Consider the following 27,704-nt stretch of genomic DNA (forward strand, 5'->3'; position numbering starts at 1 on the left):
GCCGTCTGTCTAAATACCCAAGCTCCAAACGTCACACGAAAGGGCGCCCGAAATTGCTCCCGCAGGGCGCCCGAAATTGGTACCGTCGGGCGCCCGAATAACGATGGCTAAGGCAGGTTTTGACATTTGCAGTAGCCAAAAAATTGGCAACGCTGCCAAAAACAAAATTTTCGGTTCCATCCTGCCCCTCTCCCACCATTCCCTACCAGTTCTTTTTTTCTTCTATGCATCCCCCAATCATTTTACTGTCTATATTTAGAATCGAACTCGTATTGTATGTGTTTGAATCTCTAATGTGTTATGTATTTGTCTTTTACGTCTGTGTTGAATTGGGGGCTAATATAGGGCTATAAAAGCACCCATGATGGAGTCAAGCGAAATATGCACTGCTGTGTATGTCTTCGTCATGAATTTGCGCTAGATGCACCAAATTGATGGTGCAGTTAAAGGTCGGTATGTATTTTGGTTTCGTTGAAGCCTCGGCCTCAGCAAAAAAGTGTTTCCTGAATTTAATGAAGGTATAAATAGTCTCTATTTTACATGCATTTTCGGACACTGATTCCAATGGAACAGCATCATCATTACCGTCATCAAACCGTCATGAGTTTGTCTCGTCTTGTTTTCGTGTGATCGTAGCGTAAACTATTGTGAATACATCAGAGGGGCAAATATAATATAACAAGAGTTCTGCTTGCAACCAAACGTGCGATAATAATTTACCTTTCATGACAAAAAATATCACATGCACATTCATAGGTCGGATGCGGTGATGAAAATTGTAACCCATTTTAACCACTGTGAGATGGCACTGGAGCTGTTGTGCGATGTAAAAGGATCATCTAAAGGTTAAGGACCCTCTTCTAGTACAAGATGGACCTGAATCATGGTAAAAAAGCACGTTCATTTCTTTCATTCCTTTGGTTCTGCCGGCAGCATGATCATGACGGTGGTACCGGTTGCACGAACATGACGGTGATAAATGTGCGAATAACGCTTTTTTCGCTATGGTAGCAGATGCAGAAGACTCCTCATTGTTATTTTCTGCATGTAAACAACTGCATTTTATATAATTGCAGATAAAACTCGTTCGTTTCTGCAGCGGCTTCACTCGTGTTGTTTATGTGTGCTTCTTCTTCTTCTTCTTCTTGATGACGGTGTGACACCCAATATGCTGCCCAAGGTACCAACATCAACAATAGCAATGCCCCCGAAGGTGGGCTAAAACTTGCAAAATGTTGAAAAATCGTCTGAATGTTAATAAAACGTATTGGAAAATTAGGTAAATTCTTCTTAAAGTCATATCAGATAAAATTGCTGACCATAATGCAGTAAAATGCCTTAAAAACACGTGCACTCTTAGACTCCGTAGCGTAAATCGACAATGTTAGCCCGTCCGGCTGTCTTTTGCATGCTGGGTATTTACAGCTCCAAATAATACGAACAGTACAAATCATTCAAAAAATGAAAGCATTTTCCAATTTTGTAGTTTGAGCTTATTTTTAACTGATTTATAAAAAAATCGATAACTTACAACTACAATACATAGAAGAAGTTCAATGCAAACCGAAAACGGATTAGATTTTTTAGACGGTTGAGATGTTTCTGCCAGATTCTGAACATATCGGAATTGATCTTCCTCGGTTGGACTTTCATGATCCACTGTTGAATGATCCACTGTCGAATACAACATGAGCGTGGAAAACATGTTCAAACATAAATTACGATTTGGCAGAACTTACAAAATTGTCAGCTCTTTTTCAAACGGTAACAGGCTTTGCCGTACAAAACGAATACAGCGCAAGATACGCGGTACATCCTACACGTGGATTCGGAGGCGCAGTCAATATCCCAGCTCCGCTATAACAGATACTATTTTGTGCTGCTTGCTAATGCCTTTGCCCGAGGCAAATTTCAATGCATATCCTCGTTTTTATCGCTAACTTTGCGTGGGTATTTGATAATATGCCAACAACGGAAAACAAAGGTTTACTGGTGCACTGTGTACAGCATTTAAACTCTTCGAGTCAGCGAAATAAACGCGCAACAGACAGGTCGAACAGAGGCAGATTGACGGTCCTGACGGCGCAGTCTTATATCCCAGCACGAAAATGGCTGAGTTGTGAGCGTTGCTCTTTAAGCAATATTTCCGGTCGATTCCAATGGTTCCTTTTACACGCCGAGCGTTTTCTTGAACGTTTCGTATCCCCGTAACGCACTGGACGCAGGTTTTCCCACCACCCGGACAGCCCATCGCTGACAAAAGTGTTCTTGCCGAATGTAGTTTAAAGGGAACAAAAGGGCAGACGAACGTACCACGGAATCTCGAACGGGGAAGAGAAAATCGTGCCAATCGAAAATACTGCATAGCAGCTTAAAGCAGAAAAGGCCGTGGCTGTGGTGAATGGCAGCAAAGCCTAGATTCCGGTGCAGAAACAGTGAAAGGATACGCACATGCCGTGCAGGTTCCGAGTCACAAGATTCGATCGTTGGCTGCAAAAGGGGAAGGTTTGCAATAGACGGGAAGGTGTATAGTGCCTGTTAACCTGTTAAGTATCATCTACTTGTTAAGCGAACTTCGCACACACCAACGGAATGCACCACCAAACCCCAATCGCGCCTAGTAAGTACAAACCAGCGGAGGGTTTCACATAATTTTCAATTGTTTTTTATTTCTTTATCTATGTGCTGTTAGAGGATTCTGTTATTCATTGAAATCACTTCCTGCACTTACAATTGAGTGACTCCCGGCTAGGAATGTGTATCCCCTAAAATAATGAAGCATTTTCGGCGTGCACGGTACGGGTCCGTAGTGATTCATTCGTTATCCTTTTTTGTTATATGACACACAATCTGTCTTCCCAAAATTGGCAAGGATCTACATTTGTTAGCCAAAGGATATTGTGACTAATACCGTGTCTCACGGATATCGTACAATGATTTATGGTACAATACAATCTGCTTCCAACTATTTCCGACACTTCTGACCCTGCGAGCATTTATGTTTAAATTGTATGAGTCATGCAGCGTTACAAGATGATGAACTCACGAAGCGATCATTGATTAATTTGTTTGACCTATAGATCGCTGATGGCATTTTAATAGAGAGACGATTGGAAGTTTGGTGTAATCTTAAATTTTATTTTTATTTAATTTAAAGTATGACGGCCTTTGAAATCTTAAATTTTTAATAGTATCTTTATCGTGTTGTGAAACAAGTTATAGATCCAGCACATCTATTAATTATCACTCAAAAAAATCTACATGCCTAAAAGAGACAGTGTATGCCATTAAATAACTTGCAATATTTGATTTTTTGTACGCCAATGTACATAAGGACTGATCTTAATCTACGCTCTGATGAATGTACGATTATCAAGTATAGAAGTGAAAAGATTGTTTATTGCTGTAGGCAATTTATTTGTTAATATTGAAATCCGTCAAAATTATAGCCTAATTTCTACTTTATTTCAGAGCGACCATCTATCAAGGCCTAGAGTGGCCTTTTATTTCTTCATAGTGAAAATTAGCAAACAACAAAACCGAGAGCAATATTAAGGGACAATCAGACCTGCGCAGAGCGTATATTGGGATAAGTGTAAATTGACGATCTAGCCAAGCGATCTAGAACTCCTACGCACCTTACTGTCCAGTCACTCAAAAACGACTGTTGCCACTTGATGCATAGCACCTCACAAGGAGGTAGTATGGCTGCTACTCTACTACAGCAGAAAACCTTCATGAACGGTCTCGCTGGCGGTTCGTCCAGCAGTTCTGGCAATACGGATGGAAGCGTCAGCAATCCGGCAGTGGCTAGCACCGTCACCTCCACGGCTATAGTAGGCACACCGTCGGCAGGTGGTGGTGTCGGTATAGTGAAAACGTTTCTGCCTGTTTCGAAGACGCTCATTCATCACCTGTTGCCTAATCATACATTGCAAACAGACCATCACAATACCAGCGGTACGCTGGTGCATCGCGGCAACAATGCCACCGGTGCATTCGTCGTTGTGGCTTCACCAACGCTCGATAACATAAGCAACAATCATCACAGAACTGAGCAATATCGAACAAATCGTGGTACGACTAGTGTAAGTACATTTAACATTCTATCACCGAGCGGTTGTGAAGATCCACCCGCCAGTGCGCTGGATGAGATCTTCAGTCCTTTACCTCGTGCGGTGGAATCGACCGCACAGCCTTTGGGAATTGAAAACGATTGTGTATGGGACGCAATTGAACCTCCAGCGACCGTTGGACAGCAACAAACCACCGCACCAACCAATCATGCCTCAATCAACTCGCACCACGAGATAGACAGTTTGCACGGCAATTTGCATAACGTCGACGAAAGGGAATTGATCGGGATTTCAGGACATCCTGACGGAACTGCAACCTGTCCAACTTTGCCCTCGGAGCAGACGGAACGTTCCGAAGCAAAGACCGAACTAATGCCAGCCGTGGTGGAAGCCGGCGAAGAACAGGATCCCGAACCGGAACCAGAAATAGATATTGTTATCAACAATGTAGTTTGCTCGTTTAGTGTCCGTTGCCATCTAAACCTGCACGATATCGCACTCAATGGTGATAATGTTGAGTTTCGGCGCGAGAACGGTATGGTGACAATGAAGTTGCGACGCCCATACACGACCGCCTCGATCTGGTCCTCGGGGAAAATCACCTGCACGGGCGCAACTTCCGAAGATCAGGTATGTCAACCGGAAAATCTTCCACGACATGCAAATTCCCCAGCCTCCACCTTTCCCCCCTTAGTCTGTCCGGTTAAGCTTCCCTATTGTGCCAAGGGCATCCGAAATGTTTAATCTGCCACTATTGCTCATGAGTATTTTTGTGTGTTTCAGGCCAAAGTTGCAGCCCGTCGTTATTCGCGCTGCCTGCAAAAGCTTGGTTTTAACGTGCGGCTGCGGAATTTTCGCATCGTCAACGTACTCGGCACTTGTGCCATGCCTTGGGGTATCAAAATTGTCAACTTCTCAGAGAAGTACAAAAAAGACGCTAGCTACGAGCCGGAGCTACATCCCGGTGTCACGTACAAGCTGCATTCGCCACGTGCCACGCTGAAGATATTTTCCACTGGAAGTATCACCGTTACCGGTAAGTGTGCCTAACATTGAAGTATGCTCGAATTAGAAACAATTAATGATGGTCGCAATGAACTTAAATAATTGTTATCATTTTAACATTAGTTAAAACATTTGTAAGATTACTGTAATTGTAAAACAGCTTGGAATAGGCTCTTACACGAAGATGCTGCGCAGAAGTACGATGTTAACAGACTCTAACTAGCTTAGCTGCACGCTACCTGATAATAATCACTTTAATAATTTTCCACAGCTGCCAGTGTGGCGTACGTGCAATCAGCAATAGAACACATTTTCCCGCTGGTGTATGAATTCCGCAAAAAGCGTACCCCACACGAACGGCTCGAACTGCTTAAACAGCCGCCCGCCTTCGATCCGAAGGACTTTGATATACCGGAAAACTGTGATCTCGATCCGGCCGGTGCAACATCCGAAGGACCGCTGGACGACGAGCAGGATCAGTTTGCGTCGGAAGATTACGAAATGCGGCAGGAAGATGCTGTTGGCAGCAGAAATGGTAACACCAAAGCAATAGACAAAAGCAATAGTATTAGGGCAGAATGTGCTGTAAAAGAGGGGCAACGTTTTGGGCACTAAAGCTGTGCAAGAACCATTTCGTCTGCTCCCATCATAAATTTTGTAGTCGAATCACAAAACGAGATGCTCAATGTCTCGGGTTTACCCTCCTACACACCTAGACACGAAATTCTTCAAAATAGTAATAATCTTTATCTCGGATCTTCCATTACACACACCCACCCTTCGGTAAAACAAAACTAAACCCTAAACTTTTTATCTCTCTTTCTCTCTTATTCTCTCTATCTCTTACATTTACCCTTATTACATACTCATGATAGAGGGCTACGCTTCAGGCCTGGACAGGTTAGGTCGGAGCAATGTAGTTCTTTCGTTTTTAATTTGTAATGTAAAGAGTACTGCAAAGCTTCAGTTTACTTTTAAATGCCTGTTTCTCCTACGACTCAGACCCAGTTATATTTGGTCAAAATTATGTTCTGTAAAGGGCCTGTGGATGCATAAATTAATTTTCCTATTTCCATATTTTTTTTTGTTTCGTTAGAACGGCCTGGCAGTATCGACTTATTTTACCACGTAGCCGGATAGTCAGTCCTTGCTACGGAGGATTGGTCCGGTCCGTTCGTGTGAAGGCCGTTCTAACGAAAACAAAAAAAAAATAGATTTTATTCGCCGATATATTGGTTAATGTAATATTGAATGTTTGGAACATTTATCATTAAGCCTCTGCGTGCTGCTTCGACAGTAATACCTTTCCATTTTTTGTATTTATCAAAACATAGAACAAAATATCGTGAATTAATGCAGTACAACAGCTGCAAATAGAGTTTAGTTTCCGGATTGTTTCTGCCGGAATCGTTTGTTTAAGTAAAACAATTAATAAGAGACAGTGTTTCTTAAGAAAAGGACTACACTGCCATTTGCCTTTTGCCGGTGAACAGCTGGCGTGAGTCAGTACTAATTTTACTATCCCGCTTTATATACTCATAGGTGCGATATTAACAAATATTTACGTTAACCTTTGTATAGACGATGGACTTTTCCACGCTTTTTTTCAGTTGTTACTGGTACACCGTGGATAACGTTACAATTGTTAAATAAGAAATTAATTTTCACCTTTCCACTCGATTCAGTAACTAACATATGGTTTTCAATGATAGCATTAATTTGGCCTTTTTCTTTATTTACTAAAATATAGAAGTTTTTATTCAAGCTCTGTCGATAATGGACAACAAAATTATATTTTCTGTTGTACAAATTTTCAAGTTTTTTGTTTGTTTGTTTGAATGGGTATAGCATTAGCAACTCGTTTTGCAGGCCTACTAGAAGTGTAGAATTATTTTAGCATTAAAAGACATTCAAAATATGGAATGGAATTAATGAAGAAACCCGCGGACTAGCCTATCATCCGTACCAAGCCTTACATTTAAGCGCGCAGAAATAGAACGCGAGTAGCGCATCACAAACTGCCTGAGAATGAGGTTTGACTAGTAAGTTAGACGAAAGGGAATAATTTAGTTATAAATAGAGCTTTTAATGATAAATAGGCTTTAGCGTTACAAAAGTGCCCCGTAGTGTAAGGTCGTACAAAAAGAACCCCTGTACAAATCCGCATCCATTCCGGTTGCGGTGTTCGGATATCCGCAATGCAAAAAGCAATAGCCGTAAAGGACAAACAGATATTAGTTCCAGTTGGACCGTGTTATCATGTATGACGCGTAATAATACAAGATTTTGGGGGATAAAAACGTGACGAAAACCGTGTAACTCTCAAACGTCTTAAGGTGAAAAGATCTTCCATGTGGTTTAAAGCAATCACTCAACGTTGAGGTGTTGGGAACTCGAACTATTGCACATGTTCTAGCTAATTCGTTTTACTTCTAGCTGAATCATTCGCAATGTATAGTGTACTGCGTAAATTCCAAAGCGTGTTGACACTGTTTGTAAATTCTATTCCAATCCTTCGCAAATCGGTTTCATTTAAATATTTTACATCTTTTTTTTTCAAACCAGTTTGCTTGTGCAAGTAGGTTATAATTAGCGGGCATTGTTGAGTATTTATCTTTATTGTTTTAGTAGAGCGTTTTGTTTTGTAGCACAATATGGAACACTAATCGTGTAAAGCATATCGCTTAAATTGACGTACCGAAGCGAATGTAAAAGAAAACAGGATCAATATGTGAAATGGAGTGAAGAAAAACACATAGTAACCAAACAAACCAAGTGCTTGCAAACGGAAGCGTTTAAATATAAGACTCATAATCTCGAAATGTTCCCTAATGACGGTTCCACGGTACCGATATGGTGAAACACACAAGAAACAAAACTCGTAAAACTGTGTGTACGTGCTGTAATCACTGAACTGAAGTTAAAGATGATATAGTACCAATATCTAGAGCAGTAACAAACAACATTGTATCATTGTAATATCAGACAGTGGCAAATTCAGGCTGAGCTATCCTCAAATTGAGACACAGATCACAATCGTAGTACAGTAGGCGTGATGAAACCAAAGACTTACATTTGTATTATGCACACATCAAATAAAGGAGAAACGAAGTCGAAGAGAGAAACGCTCATAGGAAAATAAAATGTGCTTGCGTTAGCTTTTGAGACGCAATATTTCTAATGAGAAAAGGAAGTGTAACTGTTATGTACTGTTGTGCTTGTATATCTCTATCTCCATGTTGCAACTGAATGTAGTTGAGAAAAAAGACTTGGAATGCTTTGTGCAATCGCAAATCCTATAGTAATAAAGCAACGAAGTCCTATTCCGATGAGATCCTGCTGAAATAAACATAAATATGAAATATAAAGCACGGGCATGGGTCATTCATCCAGTTCAGAGATACATGGAGATTTATGAATCTGAATCAGATTCACCAAACGCTAATCCGACTTGCGATGGGATACAGATTCTTGTGTGATGCCAAATTTCATTCGTACACTTGGTCACATGTCACTGTCTCTGCACCTTGGTCGCACGTGCCGCATCTGTCAAAGCCGCATACCGTCAGCTGTCAGCATCGTTCATCCCCTAAAACCGAAATGCTGCCGAACGGACAAAACCTACTCACGGCAAAGGAGCTCTCGCTCAGTTGACTTTGAAGTACTCCGCTTCGCAGTAGGTGAAAAATCAAAACAGAAGACACCCTTTTTCCGGGAGGATTTGCCCATACGCTATACGCAACAACGCTGAACAAGGCGTTTATCCCTTTTTGCTGCCAAACTACACGATCAACCAGACCAGAAAGTAAAACATTTGTGCCCTCCGGAAATCGTGTCAAATATTTGCCATCGTCGTGCTGTCGACTGTAAAGGTAAATAAGTTGCGAGCAATATATTTTTCTGCCCCTGCCGCCTCACCGTTCTGTTCTTTGTTATGAAAATGGTACGGTGACATTTTCGTGGTTCCCGCTTAGCAATTTCCTACTCACCTTGCGTCTTTCATTTCCCTTTCGTTCAACCGTGAGGGGGTGGTTTGACGCGGTGAGTTACTCAATCACAATCCCTCCCACCGTACGATTCCAGCGCGTGAGCTGATAACGCGAAGTTAGTAAACAAGAAATTACGTTTCGCAACGGAATCAAGGCCAATGCCATCGGGTTCTACACTGTTGACGGGTGCGTTGTGGGTGTGTTTTTGAGCGTTTGCTGGCCTAACATGTACGCAGTGTCCGCAGATTAAATGCGTTGCAAATTAGAAAGGCCCGATTTGATGGAATACGACTAATCAACACGCTTTTTGCTACAGGGAAAGGAGCAGCCAGTTTGGATGTGGTAGAAGAGCCATCCGTTTTAGGTGGGACAAAATAGAAGCAAACACAAAATTTAATAACCGCCCAAAACAAGTTACCGAGATATCCGAGATACGTGGTTTTTGGTCGAAGAGCGAAGAGTGGCCCGAATTTGCAAGCAAATGTGCCCCACGCACATATCAGACGTACAATTTATGGATCGTAACAATCAAACCTTTGCCTTCAATTGCAAACAAGCGACGCGACAGACTCATTACAAGCTCTGGCACAAATTCCATGCTACGAACACGGACAAAATCACCCACCGACAAGGATTTGCCCATCAAAAACTGCACAGATAAAAAAAAAACATTAATGTGTTCTTTGTTGTTTCGCCAGCAAAGTCGAACGAAGCAACGCAGCATTGGGAAATGGGTCAAAACCTGGTGGAAAGCAACGCTGCTAGTTATTTTTAAAACGAGATTTTTGCGCGTTTCGCTGTTGCAAACATCCTCATCCTCGTCGCGTTGTGACTAAGACGGAAACCGTGTCTCCGTACGAAACCAAGTAAAACGCGTGTCCACATGAAGGGAAAACCGAAATGAACGTCGCATCATGTGCGTCGTAGTCTGGTCGACCAGCAAACAAGTCTTGCGCGAAATGCGTCAACTCGTTTACGTACCCCCCCCCCCCCCCTCCCTACCCCCTCCTTTTTAAATGCCCTTTGTCTTGACGTCTTGCCGTTTTTGAGATACTCATATCGTTCCATTTATCGCAGGAACTGTGACCGATTGACAAATTAGTGCAGAAGTTTCACTTACCGTTCGCTTTACCATTTGTAGCATGCAGATGTTAAGGGAGAAGATTGCTAAACTGGCCGGCGGTGTACAGCAAGGCATAGCGTGGTTTAAAGCTGGAGGCATCATCAGCCCAATGGTTCTCATCTACGTACTGCACATGCTCTGGTAAGTGTCATGGCCATATCATTATTCCGTAGTTGAACTCGTGAAAAGAACTTTAACTGGAAGGCTAATTTTCCATTACTATCAAACTTTAAATCTCAAAATGCTCTTTATATCATACCAGATTTGATTCATTTAACACATTCATCGCCGTGCTAAAATCGTCCAAGGCGATTTCCATAAGGTATCTCCCAAAGATGTGGCGCTAAACGTGTTAATATCAGCTTCAGTGGCAGATAACAGAGGAAGTAAGCCTCTGTATACGGGAGCGAAGCCGAAAACTTAAATTTAAAATTAAATTAAACGGTGGCGTAAGAGTTTAGAGATTGGTTTTTCAACTAACATGATTCTTGTGCACCGTACGAATCTTTACTTTCTCTTCGAACTGTAGGCCGGAATTTCGCCCATTCAGTATCCTGTTTGTGGTTGCGATTGGATTTCTCTGGGACCGCTCGCCAATGGAGCCGTATCCATCGATAAGAACTTCCCCGTTAGGTGAGATCTGTGCCAAGATTTGGACGCTTCGGACGACTAGACCTATCAGTATGGTGGTTGGCAGTGTGGCGGGCATGCTGTCGCTTATCTATCTAGTTTGCAACGTATTCCCGCTGTGGTTATCCCTGACAATGACGGGTTTGCTCGTGTACTGGGATCGATGGCAGTTTGGCGTAGCAGGTACGTTCAGCAATCCATCAAGTGAGTATATTTTCTTTTTACTGTTTATGTTTGTTTTAAACCGCCGAAGGTCACTATTTCGTTTCATACCCAATCGTTTGTATATACACATTTGTAGGTTTGCGTGACACACTTACTGAGCAGGAGATTGACGAATTCGTGCCGGAACTGACGGAAGTGAATCGTGTCCTGCTGCAGGAGGTCGGTGAGCAGGGTGCAGACACGAACCCCTTGGTGGAAGCTTTTACACCCGGCGAGGCCAGCAAAAACAAAGCCGAAGAAGACGAAGAACTTTACCTCAAAACGCTCATACCGGAAGCGAGCAGCAATGATTTCGAATCGGCCGAACTGAGCGGTTCCAGCAGCGACGAGCTGTACTGTCCCGAGGGCCCGGTAGTGCGAAAGACCGCATCCGGCCGGTTACACGCCAAACATCACGCCGAAAAACCGATCGAGTTTAAGAGCAGTCACTTTAACGCAAACAGTTCCTCCGACTCGGATGACAACATGTCACGGGGTTTGTGCTTCAACGATGAGAGTGATGCAGTGAGTAGACGCACCGGCGACAAAAGACAGCAACCGGACATGATGATGTTGATGAGTGCCGGCAGCCTCGCAACCAATGTCCTGATGGACACGATGTGCAAACGCTTGCTGGACGCTGGTGCGCTTCAGCAGCAACCACCACACAGCGTCCTGCAGTCGGTTGGGTTCGATCCACGGAATCCGCTGGTAGCCTCGATCGGCACCACGTTACAGGCGTTACGGGGGCAAACGGTACAGGTGCCGGAAGAGGAAAACGACGAATCGACCGATGCGGATGAGGATAGCGATTTCGAAATGCTCAACTCAGAGGAACTGAATAATTTATGAACATGAGGTTCTGGTTTTTGTTCCAGGGTACTTCCGGTGTGAAAGGTATAAAGGGCGTTGGAAATTCGATTTTTGCAATGCCAATTTCCGGCGTTTTGTTTGATCGCTTACGTTGTTACTGGTTTGAAACCCTGTTGCCATCCCGAGAAAAAGGGCTTACCGAATTGCCCTTTGTTTTCTGTAATTATTTGAATTATGTGTTATATTGTTAATTTAATCAACCTAGTTGTTAGACATCATTTTCCGGAGATGATCCACCCCACACTATCTTTTTTCGCAAACCACTACTCTCACTTGTTCCAACAGTTATGTTTATCCTTCACGGCTAACACGGCGGTACCCGTGCGGAAAGTAATTGCGTTAAAACGATGCATAGTAACACCAGCTTATATTAATTTGACCAGTTTTGCAACCACTACATCGAATGTAGCAGACATCGTTTTTAAAACAACCATAATACGAAAACACAGCAGATTGTGTTTGTTTCAAGGATCTTAATCGGATTATGTTACAAAAATTAACCATTTATATTCAACTCAGCCAGCAGCCCGATGCCCAAATTTTTTATTTAACAAAAATCGTTACATGCACAGATTCTATTTGTTTTGTCGTTAAAAAGGCCGCTCGCCCGACTCGACTCTGTGTGATCGTTACCCCCGGGGGGAGTTATGAACGGTTTTCCAGTTCTAGTCTAACTTTATGATATGAGTGCAAACCAAGAAATGTATCGTATGAATTTACTCAAAACAGCAGTAGAACTAGTAAAACATTATTTGACAGAAACATACATGTATGAAATGTGATATAAGTACATCAGCGAAGTAAGGCTTCTCCAACGAAGTGCTAATAAATGTTAAAGAATGAAACCTGCTAAGATTTCCCAAACCTGTGAGACTATTTTTCTACCGTAGTTGTAATCAATTTCCTTTACTCATTTCCTGTACAGGCTTAACACGTTCTGCGCCGCATCACCCAGATTTGGGTGATGCTCTATGGAAATCGCCTTGAACGTTTTTGACACGGCGTTGAATGTGTTAATTATCAACTAGATCGTTGTTGGTTACTGAGGTTGCGGTGCGGTTGTCAAGATATCCAATCTTCGTGGCCATAGGCCAAACCGTGTTAGATAGACCAACTCATACCACTTAGGTAGCCCGTCCTCAACCATCAGAAAGTTTTAAAACTGCAATCAACGGAGATAGATCTAATTTTTCATAGTAGGCTTCATTGCCAACTAGATCAATGCTTGTCTCTGGGGAGTTTGGTCTCTAGTGTGATGATTCAGCTTTCTTCGGCATCCTTTGGTGCCTCAAACTAAATGTATGATCACATACAAATTTTAAATAACAACGTTCAATTAAACGTGGGAAACACTGAGTTAAAATTTGCTTGCCGTAAAGAAATATACCGGATGCATTTCCAAAACCAATTAATTTTTTGGACTTCCAAATTTTTATTTGGCACTGGCAAACATGAAACGAAAATAGCTAAATAAAAATGATGATCCAACAGGCAGCCGCACAACTGATTAGTTTTCGAACTTGGGAAATTTGCAATTCGGAGCTGGGATACACCTCGTATATACCAACCGCGTTTGCGCGTTGACGTAAGGAAACGCTATCTGTCATTCGCTCAACTTCCTGACCAAGCGGGCGTCCCAAGCCATTGTCTGTTTCCTGCAGTAAAAGAGTTTAAAAACTGTTCATACCGGAAATATTCGCCTCATTCAACCAGTGGCGTTCGTCGAAGAATAGTGGTGTGATATTGTTATATCACGGTTGAATCACAGTTCCGCAATAGCAGTGATGTAGTGTAAATGCAGTGTTGAAGATTCTTGTGGTGTATGATTGTCAGTGCGTTGCTACATTGGACAGAAGATGGAGGCCGAACTACCAGAGCTTCTGTTTTTCGACACGTTTTCCCACGACACATACGAGGTATGTAGACGAATCTTTTTAGTTAACTCGTGAAGGTTCCGTTTCGGCAAGGAATTGACCTTTATCCCGGTTTCAAATCTACAAAGAAACCACCTGCAGATGCATTGTTATAGTTTTGCCCCCAAAACACACATGCAGCGATGGCTCGAAAGTCGAACACATAATAGTTGCGTTACGAAATTTGACCGGTTCGTAGATGTAATGGACAAAAATTCAGGCCACTTTTCTATTATAAAAAGCATGTGATTCATGCAGTAAAGAGGCAATTATTTTCTATGGCGCATAATGTTATTTCCGTTGCATTTGCGCTTGCAATGGAATGCAAGGTCTTTCGGCATCGTGTGAATCATCATCGATCAACCATTCCAGTTGCGGCAACAATCAACACACACACACGTAGCTAAGATGGCGTTGCGCGTAGAAAATGCAAACAAACAATCTTCCCCTTCAATAAACACTATGGCAAAGCTTGGAGCTAGGAGTGCATAAAAAAGTATAGTTTACAGAAAAGGTTTTGTGTACAGTTGTGCCGGTGTGGTGAAAAAGTATTGAATTGGTTGAAGCCCAACAAAAATGCTTATAATGAGAAAACAGTCATGTAGAGTTAATGCGAAGCGAATGTGTTCGTGATGCGTGATGGCGGTTTTATTACTTTTCTGGAATGTTGCCGTGTCCGGCTCGTTTTATTTTAACAAGATGCATCATCCATCAACCCTTCTCCAGTACCGATGCTAACAAAGGCACATGCCAGCAAGCGATAGCGTCATGTGAGGAAGAAAAGAGAAACATGAAACTGTTGCAACAATACACCATGCTTCCCGTAGGGGTTTGGCTAAGCAAGGGAGTAGGGTCGACAGGGTGGCAAAGTTCGCTGAAACGCAAGTGGTAAAAAAGTCATAAAATTTGCTCTTGGCTTGGCGTCTTTCACAAAATGGATGCTTTGTGGGGTTGAGAGCTCCATCCAGGGACCGATCGTTGTGCCGAGTGACCGGTTTGTTTTTATTGCGGGTAAGCTGTACATGTTTTTCTAATTTTGCTTTCAATGTTTCTTCTTCTCCGGTTTGCCTCGGCGTACTTGTAGCAAAATTTGGATCTGGTGCAGTTTCCAAAACCGGTCTATATTACGGAGGTGCGCATCATACCGCTTGGGGCACGAGTTCATGCCGACTTTCCGGGCGGTGTTCGACTGGGCGCTACAAATCCATCCAACTTCCACATTCAGCTGTATGTGAACGATCTGGGGAAACCGGGTGCTCCGATTTTCGAGAGCCTTGGTGAGCTGGAATACAATCAGAACAACTGCATCCATCTGCAATGTAGCGGCGGGGCTACGGGAACGAACGAGGAGTTTGTGCGACGCATCCCAACGGATGGGTTGGTGCTGAAGGGCTGGTATACGACGATGACGCTTGCTGTATACGGCATCCTAACGACCAGCATCGCTGAACCGATTGTGTCACCGCGCGAAACAACGCCCCAGCCAAACGAGCAGCTGCTCGTTGTGCCGGACCATCACCATCATCAGCATTTATTGCATCATCATCACCATCTGCACCATCATGGTGGAGGTGGCGGTGGCATTGCGGAACCGTCGTGTGGGGGTGGCGATTGGATACAGGAACCGCCGCTACCCGGTCTGGTGACGACACACCCGTCGGAGACGGTGTTTGTGCAGAAAGAATATCCAGAGGATGACAGTGAGGACGCACCGAAGGATCCGCGTCCGTATGCGAGACGGGCGGCGGCTGCAGCAGCCGCTGTAATTACCCATCCACTGCCGTCGAGTGCTGCGAGTCCACCGGAACCGATCTACGAACCGCTGGAAGCGGGCAAGATTCTGCCGGGTGAATGTGAACCACCGTTGCCGGATAAGCGCTCCAAGGCGTGTATACCATCGAGCCGGCCGGTTGAGCCTGCGGTTCCACCGTATCCTTACGAACGGTCACCCCGTACACGACGCCACAGTAGCCGGGAGGAGTTTTCTTCCCGCTCGCCGAGCCTGTGCAAGGACTATGGTCCTATGTCAGCGAGCGGCGGCGGTAGTGTGGGTGCTGGTGGTACCGGTGGAGGAAGCAAACAGCGCGAACAGTGGTCGCGCAGCCCGGACTATGCCGAACAGCAGGCAGCAGCACCTCCACCGTCCCATCCACCACTCCCACCACCGGCATCCTCCTCCTCATCGTCCTCCGTTGCGCATCGATCATCGCGGCGATTGCGAAGCGGTTCGTTCGAACGACCCCGTCGCGAATCATCATTCGAGCGGATGGAGAAGGAAGACCGACGACCCCGGCCCCGATCACCGATCGATTCACCGAGGAGGCCACGGTCACCCGATCGGAACGAATCGTCACCGGACGAGGAGGAGGAAGTAGTAGACGACGTGGAGGACGTGGATGATGATCTCGACGACGATATCGAGATGGACGGTAGCTTCCATCGCACGAACGGGAAATATGGTGGGAAGCGCAGTATGCCTATGATGGAACCAGCGATTGACACGGTTCGGCAACAACAACCACAATCCACGAAGCAGCATGCATCTTCCAGCCGCAGTTCGTCGCAACATCAGCATCATCATCAGCACTCGCAACATCATTATCATCATGGGCATACGCATCAACACCATTCGAGCGTACATCAGTTACCGTCCCACCATCATCACCATGCGCAACAACAACAACAACCCCAACAAGACCGTGTTATGTCACCACCACCACCACAGGTGCATGTTCCGTCCGCGTGTGACACGGTATCTGTTGCCTTAACACCGGTCGCATCCCCAACAACGATGCTGATAGCACCGGCAGCAGCCAACCTGCCGGACGAGGACGCGATCTCCGTGACGGAACAGTTCGAGCCGATTCTGAGTGATGAAGAAATACCGGAAGACTTCGATTACGAGCAGGACAGTGGGGCAACAGCGACAGGAGGGCCTCCCAGCGGAGGAGGTTACGAGCAGGTCGATGAAGCTGTCCACAAACAGTTTGATCCGTTCTCGATTACACTGGAACGTTACGTTCACCCCGGTTCGACCGGTGACGAACCCGATCTGGTCCGTCAGTTGGGCCACGGCGAACAGAAGCTGTTGCGTCAACTCGAGCAATTGCTCGGACAGGGCCGATATGCTCGTGATGCGACCGTTTCGTTCGAGCAGGAAAGTGCCGAATGGAAGGAACGTTTCGTGGACTATGCGGAACAGTTGGTGCACGTGCTAGGACAACTGTTGGCGAAGGATGACGTGCGGGACGCGTTTCAGCAGCAGCTCGAACGCTGGATAAAGGCCGAATGGGCAGGCGTTACGGATGGGCTCGTGAATTGCGTCTGCGTTGGTTTGGATTTCGAGCGAGCAATGGTCCAACCGCAACCGGCTTTTAAGCTGCGCCACATGAAGAGTGGCATCCGGTTGGCAGAATTTCTCGGCCCACACGAACTATTTATCGGGCTGCTGCTGCACACGCACGACCATTTCAATCTGTTCGATCGGCTGCTTGGTCTCTACTCGCAGCCACACATGGCGCTCTCGATCAAGCTGATGATAATCCGCACCATCTACGCGTGTTTGGATACACGCAGCGCTGTGCATTACTTTCTCTCGCCTTCGTACAACGGTTATCAGATATTACTCGATCTGCTGCAGGAGAATCCATCGACGCGTATTAGCTTTGCGCTCAAGTCGCTGTTGCGCAAGATTTCGCTGTACGAAAACCTCGAGCTGATCCACAGTACGGTTGAGGAGCTGTACGTACGGGGCGGGGAGGGTCAGCGCGAAATACAGACAAAGGAACGTCAAATTCGGACGGACGAGGAGCTGCTGGAACTGTTGCGCAGCGCTTTGACCGAGCTGACGAGTGCGATCTCATTGCACGAGGTGTCGCTTGCCCAACCGAAACGCTTTCTGCCGGTGTCGGCAAAGTTTGAGATACACAAGGACATTGCGTCTTCGCTGAACGTCAGTCGAACGGTGGTCCAGTTCTTCAAGATACATCGGCTGGTGGAGTCGATGGTGCTGCTGCTCGATATGCGCATCACACCGCCGGCACTGTGCGAGCTGGTTTACAACCTGCTCGCTTGTATGCTGAAGAGCATGCCGAAGCTGCACTACCTGGTGGATTGCTTACCGTACACGAATCTGCTGCTAAGGTGGCTTTTCCATCGGTTGCCCCCGGCCCTGAATGGAGGATATGACGAAAGTACCACGCAGCTGCTGGTGTTGTCGGAGGAAATGTCTATTGGTGAACTGTCCCGACCACAACTGCTGGGCGTGGAGTTGGTCTATAAGCTGCAGACCATCTATCACCTGGACGCAATCGCCAGTACGAGCGTGGTGCGTGGTGGAGATGTTCCATCCACTTCCCGGAACGCTGATGAAATCGAGCAGGAGCGCGACCGTTTGGTGGAAAATCTGCACGACCTGTACGAGCTGTCGTGTGGTCCCGGGAGACGCTTCGTCGTGGAGGTACTGTCGATGGACGATAATTTGGCCGTGCTACTCGAGCTGGTCGAAAAAGAGCAGCGTGTCGTATCGAAGGAAGACAGTTCCGGCAGTATCTTTACTGCTGCTGCTACCAAGCACAAATCCCCGATCGTCGGTTACTGCGTGGATTTGGTGGATTGTACCGTACGGCACGGTGAAGCGGTTGGCTATCTTGCCCAGCATGGACCGGCGCTTCTGTCGTTGGTGAAACAACCGGAACAGTTTGAGCCGGGTTTGAGTGCGACACTGCAGGAACTGGCCGTGTATCTGAAACCGCTCGAACTGCACGATCTGTTCGCGTACATCGATATCGGTCCGCTGGTGGAACTGATGCGTCGTAGCTTGGAGTACGTAACGGCATTTCCCGGCGATCTTATTACGGCGCTCCGATTGGTTCGGCTGCTTGGCATACCACCGTACGACGACTACGAGCAACCGGGTGGTCACGCCGAGTTCAAGTACAAATACACGCTGCTACAATTCTACTCGGCCGACGGGCAGGCCCTGCTGCTGGCCATTCTGGACAAGCTGACGCATCACTTCGATCAACCCGCGATACACACGTCCAGTTTGGCGAGTCAACAGGGCGTCCTGCTTACGCAACTACTCTGTCCGCTCGTTTACATCCTGCGCAAGCTCGTGACATACCTGATCGAGTGTCGCAACACGGAGTTCCGCGACCTGACGCTAATTGAACCGCTGCTACGCACATACACGCTTATGCAGTGCGTACCGATACACTCCGCGGCCGGACCGGACGCACGACAGGTACAGAAGGAGGTGGTACGGATACTGCTTGCCTACACGCAACCCACACCACCCGAAGGGCTCGACACGAACAACGTACACCGCAGCCTGTGGACGCAGATGGTGGGAGAGCTGGTACGGTTTACGCTCGCCGGGCCGAATTATTTCCTGCCCGGGTTGCTGGTGCTGTCGGAGTTGCTACCACTGCCGCTGCCCATCCACTGCCGCCAACCATTGCTGTCAACCGAGCTCAGCCGGCTCATCCAGGAGCGACAGCTCTGGTCAGCCCACCTACACCCCCAGAGCCCGGCCATTGGCGAACTGATCCAATCGCTCTGTACCTCGAGCTACACGCCCATGCTGGCCGTGCTCAGCCGCGTGTGTCTGCAGCTGTCCGACCTGGCCCCAAACATGACGCTGCTCATCTCGAAGTCACTAGCCGACCTGATCGTGCAAGAGCAGCTGTTGCCGTGTGGGTTGGCCAGCACGAGCCACGCACGGTTGGTAAGCTTCCTAGCTACGCTGGTGTGCCATGCGTCGGTAAAGATATCCGTACTGTCCATACTGCCGGGACGCATCATGGACATACTGATGGGTGTGTTGCTTAATCCGGGCCAAACGCCGGCCCATCAGCAAACGCAACAGCACATCTACCTCATGTTCCAAAGCCTGTTCGACGCAGAGATTGCGCTCATGTTCGGTGACACGATCGATCCGGCGTTGCAATTAGCCTGTTCGCTGCCGCCGAAAGACATCATCGAATCGTTCTGTGCTGCGTGTACTGTTAACGTATCCTGCGTAGACATCGGACTGGGTGTGCTAATAGCAGGACTGCGCACAATGTTGTTGTTAACCGAGCACGAGTAAGTATTAGCGTGTTGTATTACTATTCCTTCCAACCCTCAAACAAAAATCACCTTTACTGGGATTATTTCATAGACATTTTCCATAATTGATAATACTCTTGTTGCTACCTCACTGCTTTAGAGCGTAAATTATTTTATCATTCTCTTTGCTTCCTTTGATGGTTTTTTCACAACTTGAATATGCAGTACTGATTATATTCTTCTTTTCCATTTAATTCAAGCACCACATACGTCATACTGATGTCAAATATGATGCGCAAACGGGAAGGATGGTGTGCGGTGTTGCAAAAATTTGTACGCAAAGCAAAGGAAAGCACGGACACGTACAGGGCACTGTTTGCCCTGTTGAGTGACTTCTGGCGCTCGCTTGTCACGTTAGAGAACGACGGTTGCGTGAACTTGCCGAAGCGTACCGTGAAGCTCCCGCTGGAACAGCTCGGCCAATTGATGTTGCTGTACGAGGAAGGTGATGAGGATGCATTACAAGTAATGCTTTCTTTTCTTGAAGAGTTGATGGGACTGTTTAAGAGCGAAGAAATCACCGATAGCAAGGAATCACCGACCGAGTTAAATGATTCCTCGGCTGCGATGGATACTACTGTACCGGCACAAACAAAAACAACGGACAGTTTGTGCGATAACCTTACCTTCCTGCACACGCAAGTGAAGGTGGAAATATCCAACGCTAAGTTGGCCCAGGGCAAGGTAGTTACAACGCCAGTCGACTGGAGTGCGGTTAGCGTCGATCCATTGCCGCAAGCCGAAGGTATCGTAACGCAGTATGGTTCGCGCAGCGTTTACCTACTGAGTGAACATTGCGACGATCAGCTGAAGGCAACAGATTGGTTTGGGTTCACACCATGCGACGACGATTTGGAACGGGAGCAGATCCCTTGCGATCTGCAAGATCTAGCGAAGGTTTGCCTGTCGGGTGACACAAACCTTACAGCGGATTGCAAACGTTTGCTGCATCTGTCCGCGTCACCACACTCAAACCGTGACCGATTGACGACCGCACCATGCTTCCGGACACGTCGCGTCGAAGTCGAACCCAGCACTGGACGGCCAGAAAAGAAAATTTTCGGTAGTACAGTATTTTGATCTTTATGTTTTTTTTTATTTATTTTATATTTTTGTCAATTGATAATATATTCCGTTTTAACCTTTTCCTTCACATTTTAGCAACACCGTTGCGTGGACGAGGCTTTTCGCGCACTCCCACCACCCGTGGCGATCTATTTCGCTCGCGTCCACCCAATACTTCCAGGCCACCCTCGCTGCATGTGGATGATTTCCTTGCACTCGAAACGTGCGGTGCACAACCTACCGGACCAACCGGGTACAATAAGCTATCGCGCGACATCATCACAATCCGCGGAACGAACCGAAGCCGTGGACGCAACTTTCCCGACCGGGGTGCGCGCTCGGGCGGTGGTGGTGGCGGAGCTGGAGGAGGAAACTCGAACGGCAGTGGTGGATCCGGTGGCAACGGTGGCCACTGGCAAAGTGTGTCCAGTGGTAATAGTGGCGGTAATGGTGGAGGTGTTGGAGGCGGATCCAGCTGTTGGTCATCGTCCGGTTCATCGCAGATGCACGATGGTGGTGGCGGTGGTGGTAACGGTCCAGGCAGTGGCAAACACTTTGGCCATGGGCTGTCTGGTGGAGGAGGTGGAGTTGGTCCCGGCGGCAGCGGTGGCAGTAGTGGTGGTGGCGGCAGCAGCAGCGGTCACTACCGAGACCCGCCAAGCCATTTTGGTGGCTCGCAACGATCCCGTTCCGGTCGTGGCTTTAACCGGTACAACGTGCGGGCGTATGCACGACAGATCTAAATTGCAACGACACTGGTGAGCTGTTGAGCTGAATGATTTATTGATATGGTTGCGCAAAGGTAAAGACGATACATTGCTATCAAGGTTAACACCAAGGTTAGGATTAGGGATATAAGGATATGCAAGGTTGCTATTTCCTTGCTGCTTTGTTTAAGCTGTATTGCATGACGCATGGTTGTGAGATAGAACTCCAGATAACTAACATTTGCCAGCTTCAACGCTGCATTATTGGAAAATTCTTTTCGATCCTTCCGACGGAACATCTCGTTCAATCTGGGTTAAAATTTTCAATTAAATTACCTACTTTTTCTATTGGTGGTTGATTTGGATTAGTGTTGTGCTTCATAACATTTGACATGTTGCCGTTCGGATAGACTCAGAATTCGAGACCATGGGACCTCCTTGTATGCAACTATGATAAATAATCAATTATAGGAGAACGCTGTAAGGCCTTTGTTGTGATTTCAACATTGACTGACGCTTCTTCTTGTTGGGCTCCATTTGAATTGAGCATCTGTAAGTTCTGTAAATTCCTTCAAAAACTTGGGGCTCTCGACTTCTATTGGATTCTTATGGAATTGCATTTTAATCAGGAGAATCATTTGTGAAAATGGATCGTCCAATTGATTGCACGCATGCTTTATATTAGTACTTTACACTAGTACTAGTACTAGTACTTTATATTAGTTTATATTAAAGAGTGGCAACACTTTCATTCGATTTGTTGTCTATTTGAGGTGGTCAGCCGGGATCGCTTCTGAAGGCATGTTCTTTTATTTTTCCCTTCTGCTTTAGAAAAGTACCCTATCCATCCATCGTATAACAGCTCATTGAACGTCAGTTTTTGCTAATGATCCGGCCGTACTGTATAGCAGCGAGCCAAGTAAACATATAGCAATAGATGGTAAGGAAGATCGCCTATACGATCTTAGATAAGTCTTGCTTAGTTTTAAAACAAAGATGGATAGGGTACAATCCATGTGCAGTCCCTTTGCTACTCCAATGCATTAAAAACGTGGCGGCGTCTATAATACAGCGAGAGGCATGGATTTCGGGTTTTCGATAATCAGAAGTAGGGAAGGGTGTGAACTATGCGCTGAAGATGCGAGATGCGAGATGCGATCAGAATAACATTAATCATTGAATTTCTATAACATAATTAATTAGAAGTTTAGATTTACGTGTACGCTCTAATAATGCATTCTGTTTTAATACTGCTTTCCGAAATTTTTGTCCGAAATTAATCGTAAAGACGCTTTACTAACTGGAAGTAACTAACACAGAAAATTAATGCTTTGGGTCCGGCTTTGGGTCTGTGTCTTCTATTTTATTCTTTAATATAAGTTGGAAACCAACCATGCGTAAACAGAAAGGTATATTTGCTATTGTTTCGGTTCAATTGTACAGTCTCGAACAGCGTAAACAGATCGCAATAGAACATATGCTGTACCATAAAGCTTACATAACATTCTGTTTAGTTTTACAGGTGATTTTATACGTTACTCGTCTGTAACGCATGTTTTGTTAATTTTATTAGCGTTTAACATATCTCTTCTATACGATTTGGACTACCTTCAATCAAATTTTAATTTCATCGAGAACAGTCAGGCCTGGTTTCACAATGGAACTTAATTTTGGATCTAATTACGATAAAGTTGTTGGCAATTGTTTTGGACATTCACTTATTTTTGGACTATGAGGACAAATTGAAAATATTTTTTTCACGTATTTTAAAACATGGCCTACTTGAACGTAGACGCGTAACGCGTCTAATTGACTGCACCCATGTTATGTATGGGTTCATGTTATGTATTAACAATTTTTTAGTTCTTCTTCACAAAATTACCCTATCCACCCGATTATGCAATGCGAATATTCAAAACACGTAACAAATGCTGATGTTCCGGCCGTATTGTACAGTGGCGAGCCGGGTAGGCATTGAGCAATAGGAGGTAAGGAGGATCGTTTACACGATCTTAGATAAGTCTTCTTTAGTTTTAGAACAAGGATGGATAGGGTCCGATCCATTTCGGCTCCTTTTCGGCGCCATGCACTTGGCGTTTCTAGAATACAGCGAGAAGGATGGATTTAGGTTTTCGACCAACAGATTTAAAGAAGACACTTATTTCTTTTAGCTACATAGGCCTATGTATTGGAATGAACATTTTTTTAAAATCAGCTTTTGGAAATTAGTCGTAAATAGACTAATTGCCTAGTGGCCTGACTGCAATTGCAATGTAATCTTCATCCTTTAAAATTCTATGTTATTTGTGTACATACTTATGTCATTTCTTTTGTAATTAAAAGCGTTAGCTCTTATGTTCTGTATTATGTTGTCTTTAAACCAAAAATAACTTCAACTAGCTTAATTGCTTTTAAGTCGGTTTAGATGTACAGTGCCAGATCAGATAGACACATATAGCAATAGAAGATAAGGCTATGTAACTCTCAGTCGGTTAAATTTCGACGTTAACTTTTTTTTTTTATTTTCCCGTCTTCTATTCAAAATTACCCTATTCATCTGCAGTCATAATCATTACAATCACCATCTTTTTTGCTAATGTTCCGGCCGTATTGTACAGTGGCGAGCCGGGTAGACAGATGGCAATAGGAGGTAAGGAGGATCGTTTACACGATCTTAGATAAGTCTTCTTTAGTTTTAGAAAGATGAATAGGGTCCGATCCGTTGTGGCTCCCTTTCTGCGCCATGCACTTGAAGCAAGGCGTCTCTAGAATACAGCGAGAAGGATGGATTTAGGTTTTCGGTCACCAGATTTAAAGAAGACACTACTTTCCTTTACTTATCTATACCTTAAAAGCACTTTCCTGTTCTAGCTATATTGTATTTCCTTGTAATTTTTCCCTTGGTGCATGTCCTCTTTTGTTCTTAATTACTGTTTTCGTTTTTTAAGTTTTGGTTGTACTTGTAAACAAATTCGCGACCACAGTATATTTTCAATTTAATATAGTGTAGGCTCAGATGTACAATGTTGTACCATGTAAATATGTATTAGCAACAAGAAATGATTCAAATAACGCAACGCTAGATAAGTCCTTTTAGATAGCAGAAACGATTGTACAGTTTACTTCTTCGTTAATGCCATGCTAGCTAGTTGATCCTAATGCAGCCTCTTCCGAGACTCCTAATTCTTCTTAGGACTTCTTACATTGTTTATACTTTTCGTTTCATATCTCAGGGAGTGGGAATGCTCTAATCCAAGAATGCTATAAGTATTGAATTATAAATTATTATGAACTCCATGAACTTCGGATGAATTCACATGATCTCTTTTCAAACAATTGTCTTATCAACACTAGGAATCAGTTCAAAATGATAGAGCCAACATAGATCAGCTTCTTCAAATATAAGATTTTGGAGTATAGTGGGGATCCTTCGAAGAATTCGCATTCGCTCGAAGTTTTTTCCTGTTAGGAATAAGTTTAAAATTTTAGAAGAATTTGCGACCTTCTTCTGCAAATACTGAGCATTTGTGAACTGCGAAAATCCTTTGTAGACTTCGCACTCCCGACCTCTTGTCTTCTTTACAAAATTAACCCTATCGATCCGATTTTTTTGAATGATTTTTGTTTTTTGCTAATGTTCCGGCCGTATTGTACAGTGGCGAGCCGGGTAGACAGATGGCAATAGGAGGTAAGGAGGATCGTTTACACGATCTTAGATAAGTCTTCTTTAGTTTTAGAACAAGGATGGATAGGGTCCGATCCATTGCGGCTCCTTTTCAGCGCCATGCACTTGAAGCATGGCGTCTCTAGAATACAGCGAGAAGGATGGAATTAGGCTTTCGACTACCAGATTTAAAGAACACACTATTTTCTCTTGCTACACTATTTAACTTTTCCTTGCTTGGCTGTGTTCTGGTATCAACATACGGTTTTAGATAAGGCGCTTTTGACTAAACATTAATTTAAGTTGAATAGGATCGAAATCCTTCCCATTTGAGCGTTAAATACTCCATGTATTAGCGATCCAAGCCCAGTTCCCATGGTCTTGAATTGATCTATTTGATTAAATTCATCCACAGTCTATATAATCTCATTTGAAATGGCAAAAGTAGCTAAAACTGGACAACATGGAAGACCTGCTTAAAACAAGCACAGTGAGTAATAGCGAAGCAATATTCAAACAAATGAATCAAAGATAGAAGCAGCGCATACCATTCAATAACCATAACAGTCAACAGTCACATCGAAGACGTTGGCAAAAAGGTCGGATCGTTATTGTTACGGACAAAATGTTCGAACATAAAGCTCGGTAGTAGATTGTTGCGGTTTTATCATTAAGAAAAGGAAAACTGTCACCATATTTTTATGTTTGTGTTGGTCAAACCTTATGTTTGTCCTGTAGTAGTATCGTCACGTTAATGCATTATATAGTATTTACTGCATGTTTCACAGATCAAACATCAAAATGTCGCGTAAAGATAATCTTATGAATACCAGCAGTGACTGGTTGTTAAATGTAAGAATGAAGTTGTCTCACGTAGTATGTCAAAATTTATCTAACATTGTGCTTTGCAATCATTATGGTATTTATTGGCAATGAATTCTGTTTGTCTTGTTCAATGCATCGTTTCTCGAATAATAGTTTTTCCAGGAATAAAAAACAAACTACGATGAGGTCAAAACACTTCAAATTTATGTAAGTGAATATGAAGAGAATATGAAATATGATACAGATTAAATGTTTTGCAGTCGAAAGGAAGAATTAACTAAAACGTAACAGAACTTCTATGAAAAACAACAGAACTTTTTAAACAATAACAGAACTTCTATGAAAATTATGCACAACAGTAAAGTAACATTGAAAAAAAAAAATCATTAAACTGCGTAAAAGAAATTCAGAAGTTTGCAAGTACACAAGTACACAAGTATATTTATATATAAGACCACCATTTATCTGATATGACGGAATACTTTATTTATGAGAAATTCGCATGTTCTGTAATACCTATTCGGAAGATTATTCGACCTCCGTCATTCAAAATTACCAAACCCTTTAAAGCAGTAGTATTTTTATAACCTCTGTGCGTTGTACTTGAGAATTCGTAATAATAAAATCTATTTTGGCATTTAATGAGTAACATTCGGTTGATTGAACATTAATGAAAATGATAAGCACTAGTCACCGTGCATCGGATGTGCGCCGGTGGTATCGATCGTCCACCGCCACAGATCGTCCAACCTTATTCCTGTAAGTACCCCCTCTCCTTGCACGCACTACCCAAGCTGACATGTGTGCCTCTTATTCACACACTTATTACGTACCATGGTCAACGATGTGCGGTAATAGTGTGCAATGAAAGCAGAACGAGTCGGCCAGTGTCTCTATGGTTATGCGGTGAAAGAAAGGTGCGTAGTGTAGTGTATGTATCCACCAGAAAACCCGCCGTCTTGGTCACTTTGTCATCGTAGCGTACCGTAGCGTTTGCCGCTGATTGAATAATGTGCCTTCCTCTAAAACTGTTTCTGATTCAATTACGCGGCAAACAGATCACTTCAGTGCAGCCTGACACTCGGTGCGCAAACGCTCGCAGTAGGTTGCGTGCACACAACACACGGGCACAGCATCATCACCCAATCGGTGATGGTGAATTTCTTCTAGAACGTGTACGCAGCAAACACCCGCGAGAGAGAGGAAATGCCGCGGTATATACAAAAAAGCGGCAAGCGGATGGTGCAGAGCATTATTGCGAGGGGAAGAATCGGCGGCATGAAGCGTTCAGTAGTAATAGAAGATGATTTTCAACTGGATCTCGAGGTGCGTGGGGAAAGCTGCAACTGCGAGCGAAACCCCGGATTGCATGAAATTAATCATGCGAGATTTATTGCGCGTTTGTTTGACAGTTTTGTGCAGTGATTTCGTGTGATGGCTAACTGTTGAAAATTGGCGCGGAAAAGTGTCCTGATGCTCGGAAGAATCCCCCCATAATGCCGGTTCCAAAACAAAAAAA

General features: G+C 44.6%; 3 protein-coding genes across 5 annotated transcripts; all 3 read left to right on the forward strand.

Annotated features, from left to right (window-relative positions):
• The first annotated feature begins 3,677 nt into the window (after nt 1-3,677).
• LOC128307121 (TATA-box-binding protein-like) lies at nt 3,678-5,894 on the forward strand. Its single transcript, XM_053044851.1, has 3 exons — nt 3,678-4,706; nt 4,860-5,112; nt 5,353-5,894. The coding sequence occupies exons 1-3, from the start codon at nt 3,678-3,680 to the stop codon at nt 5,694-5,696; spliced, it is 1,626 nt and encodes a 541-aa protein (XP_052900811.1). The 3' UTR covers nt 5,697-5,894.
• Nucleotides 5,895-8,715: 2,821 nt separating this feature from the next.
• LOC128306897 (uncharacterized) lies at nt 8,716-12,756 on the forward strand. Of its 3 annotated transcripts, XM_053044542.1 has the most exons (5): nt 9,158-9,298; nt 9,387-9,434; nt 10,212-10,334; nt 10,723-11,027; nt 11,125-12,756. In XM_053044542.1, coding segments are annotated over exons 1-5 (1,233 nt in total). In that variant the 5' UTR covers nt 9,158-9,296; the 3' UTR covers nt 11,880-12,756. The 3 variants fall into 3 exon arrangements, with proteins under 3 accessions (XP_052900503.1, XP_052900504.1, XP_052900502.1); XM_053044543.1 differs by lacking the exons at nt 9,158-9,298; nt 9,387-9,434 and adding an exon at nt 8,716-8,953; XM_053044544.1 differs by lacking the exons at nt 9,158-9,298; nt 9,387-9,434 and adding an exon at nt 8,942-8,953 and having other exon boundaries at nt 10,456-11,027.
• An 887-nt stretch (nt 12,757-13,643) lies between these two features.
• On the forward strand, nt 13,644-26,613 carry LOC128307456 (protein virilizer). Its single transcript, XM_053045309.1, has 4 exons — nt 13,644-13,816; nt 14,898-19,900; nt 20,125-20,987; nt 21,086-26,613. The coding sequence occupies exons 1-4, from the start codon at nt 13,757-13,759 to the stop codon at nt 21,730-21,732; spliced, it is 6,573 nt and encodes a 2,190-aa protein (XP_052901269.1). The 5' UTR covers nt 13,644-13,756; the 3' UTR covers nt 21,733-26,613.
• Nucleotides 26,614-27,704: the final 1,091 nt, after the last annotated feature.

This window comes from Anopheles moucheti, chromosome X (assembly GCF_943734755.1).
Source record: "Anopheles moucheti chromosome X, idAnoMoucSN_F20_07, whole genome shotgun sequence".
Taxonomy (NCBI): Eukaryota; Metazoa; Arthropoda; class Insecta; order Diptera; family Culicidae; genus Anopheles; species Anopheles moucheti.

Excerpts from the sequence above, each read along its gene's own strand:
- LOC128307456 (XM_053045309.1), top strand. The coding sequence starts at position 13,757 with ATGGAGGCCGAACTACCAGAGCTTCTGTTTTTCGACACGTTTTCCCAC. Across the intron at positions 13,817-14,897 it reads TTTCCCACGACACATACGAG|CAAAATTTGGATCTGGTGCA; the intron begins GTATGTAGACGA and ends GCGTACTTGTAG. Across the intron at positions 19,901-20,124 it reads TTGTTGTTAACCGAGCACGA|CACCACATACGTCATACTGA; the intron begins GTAAGTATTAGC and ends ATTTAATTCAAG.
- LOC128307121 (XM_053044851.1), top strand. The coding sequence starts at position 3,678 with ATGCATAGCACCTCACAAGGAGGTAGTATGGCTGCTACTCTACTACAG. Across the intron at positions 4,707-4,859 it reads GCGCAACTTCCGAAGATCAG|GCCAAAGTTGCAGCCCGTCG; the intron begins GTATGTCAACCG and ends TGTGTGTTTCAG. Across the intron at positions 5,113-5,352 it reads TGGAAGTATCACCGTTACCG|CTGCCAGTGTGGCGTACGTG; the intron begins GTAAGTGTGCCT and ends AATTTTCCACAG.
- LOC128306897 (XM_053044542.1), top strand. Across the intron at positions 9,435-10,211 it reads AGAAGAGCCATCCGTTTTAG|CATGCAGATGTTAAGGGAGA; the intron begins GTGGGACAAAAT and ends TACCATTTGTAG. Across the intron at positions 11,028-11,124 it reads TACGTTCAGCAATCCATCAA|GTTTGCGTGACACACTTACT; the intron begins GTGAGTATATTT and ends ACACATTTGTAG.